Source organism: Sceloporus occidentalis, unplaced genomic scaffold (assembly GCF_023333645.1).
Source record: "Sceloporus occidentalis isolate IW3139 unplaced genomic scaffold, rSceOcc1.0.p SCAF_186, whole genome shotgun sequence".
Taxonomy (NCBI): domain Eukaryota; kingdom Metazoa; phylum Chordata; class Lepidosauria; order Squamata; family Phrynosomatidae; genus Sceloporus; species Sceloporus occidentalis.
Window position 1 is genome coordinate 4,001 of NW_028317166.1, and position 12,836 is coordinate 16,836.

General features: G+C 42.1%; 1 protein-coding gene across 1 annotated transcript in view; it reads left to right on the top strand.

Moving 5' to 3' along the window:
• The first annotated feature begins 3,160 nt into the window (after window positions 1-3,160).
• Window positions 3,161-12,836, top strand: part of LOC149278654 (dysbindin-like) — a 74,428-nt gene continuing 64,752 nt past the window's right edge. The window contains exons 1-5 of the mRNA XM_089501898.1: window positions 3,161-3,216; window positions 4,568-4,621; window positions 5,573-5,623; window positions 11,493-11,553; window positions 12,476-12,608. Coding sequence (XP_089358024.1) covers window positions 3,161-3,216; window positions 4,568-4,621; window positions 5,573-5,623; window positions 11,493-11,553; window positions 12,476-12,608 — 355 coding nt within the window. The remainder of the gene's footprint in view (window positions 3,217-4,567; window positions 4,622-5,572; window positions 5,624-11,492; window positions 11,554-12,475; window positions 12,609-12,836) is intronic.

Sequence of the window (12,836 nt, forward strand, 5' to 3'; positions counted from 1 at the left end):
AGAGCACCAAAACTAGCTTCAAATTAGATTACATTAGGTTAAACCTGCATGTTTGTATTTGTGTGACATAATATGAAAGAGGCACATAAATTAAGCCTACTCTTATGTATGACTCTTGGGAACTTTTCCTTATTCTGAAAATCATTCATTTTTATCTGCCAGAAATCAAATCCATAGCACAGAGTGCAGAAGATTAAAACATTTACATTTTTATTTGTGATAATTTTCCTGTGGTGCACTTCTTTGTCAAATTGAAAATCACCGAAACATATTCCATGTGGTTTTAATCAAAACCCCAGTGTATTTGCCCATATTTAGTGTGATATGTTTCTTTAATCAAAAATGTGTTTTTACCATGTACAGTATTTAATAGCTGAATAGAGATCTTCTTTTGGCATTATTGTTTGTTGACTCGATTCTAATTACTTTGAACCTCTCCGTGCATTTGTAAATCATTTGAATTAACCAATAGTGTGTTTTTACATCAATGTTCCACTGAAGTTGGGTGGCATATATAATCTATTCACAATGATTTTGAATATAGATTGGGCAAAAAACAGTTCTCAAGCACACAGGTACTCATATACAGTTGAGTGAAAAAGAAAGTACACCTTCTTTATATTCTATGGTTTTACATCTCAGGAAACAATAACAATCATCTGTTCCTTAACCCCTTCAATCCCCTATAGATGTACCGGGACGTCCAAAAAAACAGCTATTAAGAAACCCCCTATGGATGTCCCAGTACGTCCAGCCCTTCTTGCAGCGTCAGGGACACATCCCTGCCGCTGCACGGAGATCAGGCTGTCAAAGACTCCCCACTGACAGCAGAAGCCGGCATCGCCGGCATTCTGCTGTCCGATCTGCTGTAACAGCTTCCGGCATAAAAAGCCGGGAAAACTGTTACGTTTCAAAACTGCCCGATCACGCGATCGGGCATTCCCTTCCGGGTTGCTGATGTAACCCGGAAGGTCATCGGAGGACAAGATATCCCCTGCAGGGGATATCCTGTCCTCCGATGAGGGCACAGACGCTGCGATCTGTGAGGACCTGCATAGAGATCACAGTGTGATCGGTGCGGGGGGGGGGAGCGAGAAACCATGTCTCTCACTCCCCCTCCCGTCCTGAAAACAGTGAAGAAAAAAAAAAGCCGTTAATTTCATTTAAAAAAATAATTAATAAAAAAATCATTAAAATAATAATATAAATAATAATAAAAAAATAATAATAATGTGAGCTGTGATGTCATTGTGACATCACTGGCATGTTCAGGAGGTCCCCTAAGAGGACCCTCTAAACCATTTTTTGTGTAAAAAAATATATATATAAAAAAATACAAAAATAAAATATAAAAAAATATATAATAATAAAATAATAATTACAAACCTTACATCCCATTGCCCTAGCATAACATCTAGCCAGTATAAACCCTCCTGCCCCCATTCACAACCCCCAAACCGTTAAGCCATAGGCATAAAAATTATACAAAAAATGTACACCTTATAGTATGCTCCCTGGTGCTGGGAAAGTATGGAAAATCTATATAAATTAGGTATTTCTGAAATCAGGACACCTGAATTGATAAACTTGGAGGGGATTTTCCATCACTTTACCTAATTTTGTGAGGATTCAGAGGGAAAAATGTAGTTTTTTTTTCAAATTTTCTCTAGTTTTTGCTAAATTTCTCATTCTAAATTTTCAGCTAATCATCCAACTATGGTATCAAAAGAAAGCTCTATCTCTCTTTGAAAAAACAATATATAGTTTACATGGGTACACTATTCACAGGAAAAGAGAATCATCTCTGAACCGACATAGCGCAAACAGGTCTAAAAATTGGGTAAATACAACCTCAGATGAACAACAACACATGACATATTACGCTATGTCATGATCGTACCCGGGAACGCTCCAGGTTTCAAATGGGGGTGTTCTGCAAAGTTCTGCACAGAAAAATGTTGCAGGTATGCGACCCGGGAGGCGGTGAAGACACATGGGAAACCATGTGACCACTTGGCCAATTTACAGATATTACAGAGTATTTTTGACGTTTTTAGGTGTACTGTTTTTATTAACTGTGCACATAGTTTATCTGTATATAGTTTTAAAATAAAAATTAATAATTTTTTCTCTGCCTATTTTTTCCCAGAACAGAACAGAAGTGTGTTTACTTAGTAGCTTATGGCTGCCAGGCCTTGCATCAAGGTTTTTAAATAAACACGGTAAAGCAAAGAACACATGTATTAGTTTTTTAGTGGGTTTATCTGAACGAATCATAAGGTAGTTATTTATACTACTCTATCAACCTTGTATTAAACAATATGTTAGTAATGTTTTATGTTTTGTCTTATGTAATTGTGATTTATATTTGTTTCTTTTTAAAAAAGAAAAAAGAGAAATAAAGAATACTTAAACTAATTTCAACAAAAACATGTATATGGGAACAATGTCTTCAAAAAATGGAACAAACGAATAAGAAGCAGACCAAATTAAAAAAGGGCTCGCCTCCAACTCCTAAGAATTAACAATCTTGATTAGCTGCAATACCATCTTATCTCCAACAATTTTTTTTTTCTTTTCTTGTTGTTTCATTTTTAGTGGGTTTATCTGGACGAATCATAAGGTAGTTTTTTATACTACTCTATCAACCTTGTATTAAACAATATGTTAGTAATGTTTTATGTTTTGTCTTATGTAATTGTGATTTATATTTGTTTCTTTTTAAAAAAGAAAAAAGAGAAATAAAGAATACTTAAACTAAAAAAACATAAACACGGTAAAGCAAAGAATACATGTATTAGTGCAGTGATTATAGAACGCCCCTTAAATAAACTACAGCCAACGTAACTCACCACAAGCACAACAAACCTCTACAGCTACCAATCCTAACGAAGCTGCTGCCCTCTAGCGGCATTAGGCTGTCACTGCAAACAGGAGTCGCTGCCATAAAAAGAATTGTCTGGTTGGGCGTCACAAAAGTAGTGGGTTTTTTCCGGCTCCTCCCTCCCCTTGTGACCCTGACGTACTATTGGTCGGGGCGGGGCTTCAATTGAGGAAATGCTGCATAACATCACATAGCGCGGTGATTGACGATAAAGCGTTGCGGTTGTGCAAATAGCGAGCGCTGCCGGCTAATAAGCGCTTGTTTCGTGCCTGCGAGATGTTTGAGAACTTGCGGGAGCGTTTCCTCAATGTGCAGCAGGACCTCACTAGCGGGTAAAGCCCCTCGCTGTCATCATGTCCCCCTGGCTTGCAAGGAATGTTTTATATAGCACCATCTTTTTCCGTAGCGCTGTACCATAGGCTGTATTAATATTATTGCTCTGTTCTTTAACGTGCTTTTAAGTTTTTGTTACAGTGTGTGTGTGTGTGTGTGTGTGTGTGTGTGACAGTGGGGAAAGTGAGCAGGAGAGTCACATGACTCTGAATCAATGTCCTTTGAATGCTGTCACTTTCTTATTCCACAAAAATAAGTCCTTCGCAGTGTGATCTGAAACCCAATGTGTAACTTTTTTATTATCCTGCTAAAACTGACACGTGTATTTTGAAACTTTTGCCAGAATGTTATGCCTGTTTTGTGTTTAATTTTTTTTTTAACCTGGCACTCATAAGTTCTTCGTGCTGCATTTCTGGCTGACAAATGCCCTGCACTATGTAGAACATATATACTGCTTTCAATGTGTATGGCAGATGTGAGTTTTACATGCTGCTGGGCAGCATGTATCGGACTGGACTATAACCTGATGCTGCAGTTCCATCCGACACATGCCTGTAGTATGTAGAACATATACCGGTATATTCCTTTCTGCGTGTATGAAGAATGAGTTGCGTATACCGCCAGGTGTAATTGTCAGTCTAAGGTTAAATGGCAATTTGGTAATTATTCTCTAGTACTAGTCTCTGATTAGCATAACCAGACGTTCAGATTACTAGATTAACAGTTATGTTGCCACTTTTAGTTATTGAACCAAATTGCAGCCTGGTTTATAGTCCTCTCCTTCCTAAAAGTATAAAAGTATCATCCATGTTTTTGTTATGGTGAATTCGTTAGAAACAAAGAGGGCTGTAAAAAAAAATAAATATATATATTTATAATCCGCAACAAACCTGTTTTATGAGGCAGGTTGGTAAAGTGTTGTTCTGAATTCATTATTAAGAGCTACAGGCAGCCGGTTAGACAATTTGAGAAATTATTTTAAAACATAAGATTGACTTCAATCAACAGTTTATCAGAATCACAAGATCTTCCTCGTTCATGTGATTGAATATTTTTTGTTTTCGTAAGAGCATCTTAAATAATCAACTGCAACTTTTACCATGGAAGAATTGAAGATTCGTTTTCAATTTTTTTGGGAGGAATAATTGTCCATCTTGGCACTAAGAATGATATGACCAAATACATAGGATTGTTTTGCTGTATTGAGTTTCTGGTATTACATTACATTTATTTATAAAGCGCCGGCAGATTCCGCAGCGCTGTATCTGTAAAAACTTTTATATTGGTAACATTTCTATGATCTGTTCCTTTTTATAAGATATTTTTAACTTTTTTTTTCCCCCCCCCCAGCTTAAAAAGTTTGGGGGACAAGTCAAGAGATGTGAAGATTAAGAAACAGCACAGGTATGACATCAACAGACAAGCAGTGATGTACTAAATCCACCCTGATTTCCAAATCATGCTTGGTTACAGTTACTTGGGGCCTAAACTTAGTTTTTACGGTGTGACAGCAAATTTGTGGTTTTGGACTGGAATTGTCATTTCCACTTAATATCAGTTAATGGCACATGCAAGCAACTAACACTTTTTTTCTTCTTCTTCTTCTCATATTACTCTTCCTAACTCTTTTCCAGCACTAATATATATACATACTTTTTTTTACTTGTAATTGCGTTTTTTTATTTTATTTTATATATCTATAAAGATTTACTTTGTTAAAATTACAGTAGATTTGAAGTTGAGAATTCATGGTAGAAAACTGCAGTGCCAACATATGTAAAAAAAAAAATGAGGGATATTAAAATAAATAAATTGGGACATTTGTGGTCACTTTTTGTTGTCCTCCTAAAGGAGGGATTAAATTAAAAAGGATTAAATGCTATAAACGGAGAAGGATAGTATTCTCCTTATATATTTAGGAGACCAGTGATGTGATCATTCTTCATGTGGTTTTTTTTTTTTTTTTTTTTGTTTTTGTTTATATTCATTTATCCCCCCCCCCCCAGCTGTGTGCAGCCGTTTAGAGTCCAGGGCACATGTTTAGAGTCTTCACATTGATTTCAATGGAAGCACTTTCCTGTCGCTGATTGAAAGCATAAACAGCCAATCAGTGGCAAGAAATATTGGAACATGGGTGGAAGAATAAATAATTTTTTTCAGAATTGTTGCTTGATGCTATCAAGTACTTAGATTTTTTTTTTTTTTTTAGAAGACTGCAGAGGGGTACTTTAATATGCATTTTTAATTAATATCCCTTTAATAGCGGACTTGACTGTTCCTTTAATGATGTTCAATACTACAGTGCATTTAAGTGTCTCGAATAAACTACAGATGTCCCTTGTGTTTTCTTAACAGGCCAGTTGACCAGATACCAAAGATTCCAGCAGGCTCTGAGCTCCTTAGCAGGTAACTGATTAACCTGTTTTCTCAAAAAAGTAATAAATTACTGATGTATTGTTGGTTAAGATTTAAAGTTTTGCATGTCGGTGTGGTCATCTGAGCCTTATGGTTGTTAACATCTTATTCTAATGGTGTCAAAATAAAGGACAAGTTGACTTCTCTTTTATATAGCACCAACAATTTATGCAGGGCTTTTTACAATATATATATATATTTATATATAATATACCGTATTGGCTCGAATATAGGCCGCACTTTTTCCCCCCACTTTAAGTCTTTAAAGTGGGGGTGCGGCCTATATTCGGGGTCTAGCGCCGGGCAGGGTTAGGATACAGATCCCCCGCAGCGGTGCAGGGGACCTGCATCCTACTCCCCAATACGCTTAGACAGCCTCCCCTGCCAGCACTTTCCACGGGGGGGGGTGCCGGCACGGGAGGTTGTCTAAGCGCATCGTGCGGATGGTCACCGGCTGCGGAGGTTGTTTACCCGCATCGCCGCAGCCGGTGACCGTCCGCACGATGTGTTTTACCTCTGCCCCCAAGACTTACCAGAGCAGACTCCCAGGTGTCTTGCGGGGCCGGCGGGGGACATCTACGCAATACGCGTATACAACTTCCGGTGCCGGCACTCAGCTGATGTGCCGGCACCGGAAGTTGTATACGCGTATTGCGTAGATGTCCCCCGCCGGCCCCGTAAGACACCCGGGAGTCTCCTCTGGTAAGTTGGGGGGGGGGGGGGGCAGAGTGACAGCATAGCTTAAAAAAGCACCAAACTTTTAGGGTGCGGCCTATATACGGGGGCGGCCTATATCCGAGCCAATACGGTGTGTATATATATATATATATCTCTCTCCCTCCCAAGCAAGTAAACAATTCTTTTGCTCAACTGAACCAGCAACTCTAGCACATATTTATCAGTGAAATGTTGATGTCTTCCTTGAACAGTTCAATAACAATTCAGGGCCCAATTTGGGTTTGTCTTCACTAAATGTATCAGTGAGCTGGCTTTAGATCGGTATAAACCAAGTTGCTGGTCCAATGATATGTTGATGTTGGGTGCTGCCCTAAGACCGCTTCTAGGACACTTTGAGTAGAGACCTCTTAGATACCGTTTCCCTTGGCCTGATACGGCCATATACATCTTTATTATTGTCAAGAAAGATTGAGCGCTAATCTCTGTTTGAGACAACAGTAGGTGGTTTATTGGCAGATTGATCATAATGCTGATTAAGCTTGGTCTTCACCTTTTGTTTGTGCATTATTTTTAGGAAAATAACTCATCCTGTTATATGAAGCTTGCGTCAACCCAGATAGTGTGTGTGATGATTCTAGTGGCCAACGTTGGAAGTTATTGGACATCCTGTTGTCACCTTTTCTGTGGTTGTTTTGCAGTTTCCACTACCTTCATTGTCAAATGCGCACGCTCAGTAGAATAAAAGGAAACAGCTGGCCCTTTTTAAAACCGGTTATTACGCCTTCAAGATATGAGGATGTGGAAGGCAACAGCGCGTACAACCGAATTAAGTTTATATGACTATTCTTGGGCCGAAATATTACCTTATCCTTTTGAGCAATTTCAGTCGCCCCTAATAACAGCCTGTCCATATCATGGTACCCTTTTCTTCCCCTGTAGAACAACAAATGTAAAAGCTATGTTTGCTTTTAATTTCTATGGTTAACCAAAATTGTTAGGTTTTTTTCCTCCCAACTAAAATAAGCTTTATTTTTCTCTACTTCTTCCGCACCAAGTTTGGCAGTTTTAAAATAAATTATTCCACATTTGGAATTCTGATGTTTCCCCTGTAATTGTGTAGTAACCTATACTAGATTACTGTATGTCCAGTTTGATCTGTAATTTCAGTTTTTCTTTACAGCATTAATGTGTGTGTGTGTATATATATATTGGGCATTTTCTACTTCGCTGTACAATGGGCAAACAAGTAGTGCATCACAAAGCAATACTTTAGCATTACAGAAACAGAAGGACAGCCCTCCTCCGGGTAATTTACAATCAAGCAGCTTCGTTTTACAATTTAGGTAAATCACTGTTTATTGACATTTTCAACAGAGCAAGGGTAACAGAAAATCTGGGAAAGGGGAGGGGGAGATGTAATCACACAAAATTAAACCATGGCGGTCTAACATATGCATGATAATTGCGAGTGCAGCAATCTGATACAGAAGTAGAAAAAACTCCATGCCGTGGAGCACCACAAACCTTGGCTACTGTGAATGAGTCCAATAGCTGGAAATCGAAACCCAGCCAACGGAGCACCGTTGCATTTTGGAATATAAAGAAGATGCGGAGAGAGAGAGTGGGGGGGGAAAGGGGGGGTAGGAGGAAGAAAAGATGGAGAGAAGAGCATAAAGGGGTGGGGAAGAAAAGAGGGGAAAGAGAGAGCTAGTGTTGAGGAAGCAACGAAGAACGTGTAGGAGGGGGGACACACACAAGATGAAGGAAAGGTAAGGAACAGTGGTGGGTGGGGGGGAGAGCCAGTCAACTCCCCCACTCAATGGAGTTGTTCAAGGGAACGCGAGAAGATCCCGTAGAGTGGTGGACGAGAGGAAGGAAAGCCAACATGCCCAGGTGCCTGTGTATCTCTCCATCCTGTCAGAGGAGACCTGCAGGAGCTCCTCCATCACGCGTATCTCCTCCACCCTAGTTACCCATAAGCGCAAAGTGGGGACATCTGTACGTTTCCAAAACAATGGAATCGGGCATCGAGCTGCGTTAAGAAGATGTCGCAAAACCGTACGCTTCACGAGACCCGGGAGGACCCACTATGAAGGAGAAGGCCAAGACCCGGGGACGGAGATATCGTTTGACCCACCACCTCACCCATGCAGCGGAACACCCCAAGCCAGAATGGTTGAAGTTGAGCACAACCCCACCATATGTGCAAATATGTACCGGGTTCTATACCGCATCTCCAACAAGTGGTGTCAACGCCTGGAAAAAGCCGTCCGAGTGACACTGGTGTCCTGTACCATAATGTCAACAGCTTATATGCCGTTTCTTGTACCTTGGAGGCCACCGAACATTTATGCGCCAACTCACACACCTTGTCCCATTGTTGGTCAGTCAGAGGCTCGCCTAGGGCCTCCTCCCAGTAACCCTGAAACGTCGGCGGCAACGCGAGATCAGCAGCGAGCAACAGGCAGTAGAGGATAGATATCCCCCCCCCCCCCCCCCGGGTAGCATTTGGTGTCTGGTCAGAGCCTCAAAGGGCGTCAAGTCTCTAGAAAGGTGGTGTTTTCCCGGAAGGGAAAGCCCATAACGAGTAACCTGACCATATCGAAGCGTCGCAGCAGAGTGCTCAACGTCGGGGAGTGCGCGTTCGATCGGCAAAGGTTACTTCAGGGGGCCTCCCAAGTGACGCCAGGAATCCCCGCTCTTGTCCCGGAACAAAGTCCGGGTTGTCTGCTTTAGGAGTTAGTGGGGAAGGATAAGTGGTTAGAGACCCGCTCACACACCTCTGCCTCCAGATCATCACAGTAGCTCGGACAAAGGGATTCTCGGTCCTCGACACTCGAAGAGCACCAGGGCGTAGACCCAGACTAGATGACAGAGGGATCGACGCGGTGGCCTGTTCTAGCACTATCCATAATTTGGCGGGTGGATTGAATCGCCATTCCAGCATCCGTAACAAGTGAGTCGCGCGATAGTAACCACGGATGTCAGGCAGAGCTAGCCCGCCCTTCTCTTTGGGCCTGATAAGAACAGATTGGCGAATCCTCGGATGTTTCCCCAGCCAGACATAGTTGGTGATCAACGATCGAAGTTCAGAGAAGAACTCCTTCGGAATGGGGACAGGGAGCATCTGGAAAAGATAAAGAAGCAGAGGAAGCACATTCATCTTCACCAGGTCCCCAAGTACCGAATGCTGTTATGACACCACCTGTAGTTAAAGAACCCCTTGATTGCACCTGCCTCATCCGGAGTCAATGAGACATCCAGGATTTCGGACTTGTCCGTATTTATTTTAAAGTTGGAGAGGGATCCGTATTGTTGTAATTCTTCCCGAAGAACTGGAAGAGAAATCCGGGGTTGCGCTAGAGTGAAAAGTAAATCGTCCGCATAAGCAGCCACCTTATACGAAGAGTCATTACATTTCAGACCATGAATATCCGGATTGTTCCGAATCGACTGCAGAAATGGTTCCAAGGATATGGCAAACAAGAGCGGAGACAGCGGGACACCCCTGACTAGTACCATTACGGATGGGGAAGGAGCCTGTAAGGGCACCATTTAAACGGAGACGCGCCGAGGGGGCCGAATACAAAGCAGCGATCCAATGCAGCCACGAGTGGCCGAATCCATACGCACGCAACACCTGGAACATGTAGTCCCATGCAACCCGGTCAAAGGCCTTCTCAGCGTCCGTGGACAGAAGGAGAATCCTCTGACCAGTCGCCCGGGCCAAATGAATTGAGTTCAAGGCCCTGTACGTGCCATCACGACCCTCCCTGCCTAGCATAAAACCGGACTGATCAGGGTGAATTTAAGTGCCCAACACAGACTGGAGTCTGGTAGCCAGCACCTTTGCAAAGAGCTTCAGGTCTGTATTGAGGAGGGAGATAGGCCTGTAGCTCTGACAGAGCAAAGGATCCCTCCCCTCCTTGAGCAGCACAGTGATCGTTGCCATGAGGGAGTGAGGATGGAAGGGAGTGCCGGCACGCACCTCATTGAGCAGTGATGCGAAGGGGGGCCTGCAGGTGCTCCCAGAAGACTTTATAGTAGCGGAGGGGAAGCCCATCCGGGCCCGGAGCCTTCCCTGAATCCATCGACTTCATGGCAGCCTCCAACTCCTCCACTGTGATGTCAAGCTCTGATTAAGGACTCCCTGCGGGGAACCGCCGGGTCCACAGGGAGATTGTAGAGGGAGTGGTAATAGCGACAAAAAGAGTCCGATGGGACTATATCGATGGGAGAACAGGAGGTCACGCCACTGGGGGTCTTAATCTTGCTAACATAGAACGTCTGGTGCCTTGCACGTAGAGCCTATGCAAGCATCCGGCCGCTCTTATTACCAAACTCATAGTAGTGGGCTTTGGTGCGTAAAAAGGAGCTCGTGATTTTATAGTTAAGTAGAGTGCTCAATCGCTTACGATGGGCCAACAGATCCAAATAAACCTGTTCATCGCACGACTGTTTATGGAGGGTCTCCAACTCAGCAATGCGAGAAGAGAGGTCCGAAACCTCCCTAGTTCTCAGGCATTTCAGATGAGAGGCTTTGCTTATAAGAAACCCTCTAATCGTGCATTTGTGAGCCTCCCAAACCGAAGAAGGTCCCACCTCCGCAGTCGTGTTTTCCAAAAAATAGTGCTTTAATTGCTCTGAAATGTCACTCATTACCTCCGCGTTCGAGAGCAAAGACTCGTTTAAACGCCAGGATGTGGTGGTGGGCCGGTGAAGTGGAGCCTGGAGGCTCAACGTAACAGGCGAGTGATCCGAAAGCTCAGCAGCGTTAATGGTGCAACCAGTCAGCACACCCACCTGACAATACTCCATCAAGAGAAGATCTATCCTGGAGTACGATCGATGGGGAGCAGAATAGCATGTATAGTCCCTCCCTTCCGGATGAAAAGCCCTCCAACAATCCACCAATCGATATTTGCGAAGAATGGAGGTAAAGCGCCGAAGTTGAGATGGCGGTAGACAAGAAACCCCCGAGGATGTATCCATCCGGGGGTCAGGGGGCATATTAAAGTCACCGCCCAGTATTAGCAGACCTTGTTTGAACTCCATCAGAGTCCGTAGGATACTTAATATCATTTTACAATTTAAAGTTGTTCTATCAATAAACCTAAATGTCAAACCAGTTGCACTGTTTTCCTAATTTTTGATGACCTATTTTTCTCTTTTTCTGTAAAAGTTATGAAGATAACTGGGCCACCTTGCATAGAAGAACCAGAGAAACTGCTAAGGCTGGAGAGGTAAAAATTCTTCTTTCTTTGTGACTTACCCATGTAATGCTTCTCATTGCAATTCAAACAGGCATTGTGACTTTAGAAATAGCAATGAAATATAAAAAAAAATATGTGCTTCAATCCAGTGGATATATCCTACCACATCTTAGATGTGATTGTACTAGTTGACACCCTATTGGCATATTCTGTATATAGAAAACACGCAAATTAAACATCTTCCGTTATCTGTATATATGACATGTCATGTTCCACTGCTTTAGCTTGAAACTAATCTTCTGTTTTCAAATCGGAGCACTCATACCATCACTAGTGCATGTCACCTGTAGTTTAATAGCAGCCACTATTAAATAAGGAGCTGCGTAACATTTATACTATGTCCTATAGAAAGTTATAGAAGTTTATACACTGGTGAGAAGGTCTCAATAAAGCAGTGTTGAAGAAAGAAGCGTGGCTTCAAGTCATAGAGCACCCTTCGTGTTCAACACATTATATATCTCTGATAAATTGAAGAAATATGTAGAAGCCAAAGCTGTGGTGTGGTGAAGTGCATTTCCTTTAATATCAAGTAGGTGGCAGAAATTGCATACTGGCACCTAATAGTTAATGTAGATTGGAGTTGTTCGCTATTTTTAATAGTACGTTATTGTACCGGTTTGTGTGCTACTGAAAGTGTTTTACTATTCCTGGTATTTAACAAAAAGGTTTATTCATGTGAACTCTTGGGTATTGATGCTAACTTGTAGTCTCTAAAATGTGATATCACGCATTACATTTATAGATAATCTGCTTTCCAAAGCCTGACTTGTCTTGTATGAAGCAGCAGTTTGCTTCCTGACTAAATTGGCCTCTGTAGAACATAGTACTCAGGACTTCATAATTGTCCGTAATGGTCGTTTCATCCCGTCTAATATCCTATGTTGTGTTCCAGCTAGCAGACAGTGAAGTTGTGATGCTGTCTGCTCACTGGGAGAAAAAGAGGACCAGTTTGGTAGAGCTGCAGGAGCAGCTGCATCAAATACCAGGCTTTCTGGCTGATCTGGAGTCTGTGACCACTAAACTTGGTGAGTATCCTACAGCTGGAGATTCCTTTCTAGCTGGTTATGCGTACTTGTTTTCTTCTGTAATAAATGCACTTTTATTTATCTTAATACTGGTTCACAGCCATTGACGCTCTGGCTTGCACCTTGTTTTATCGCAGAAGACCAACGTTTGAATGCATACGCGCAGCCATGCAAAGACTTAATACATACACAATAATAAACATTACATCATTTTTTTTCTCAATTCCC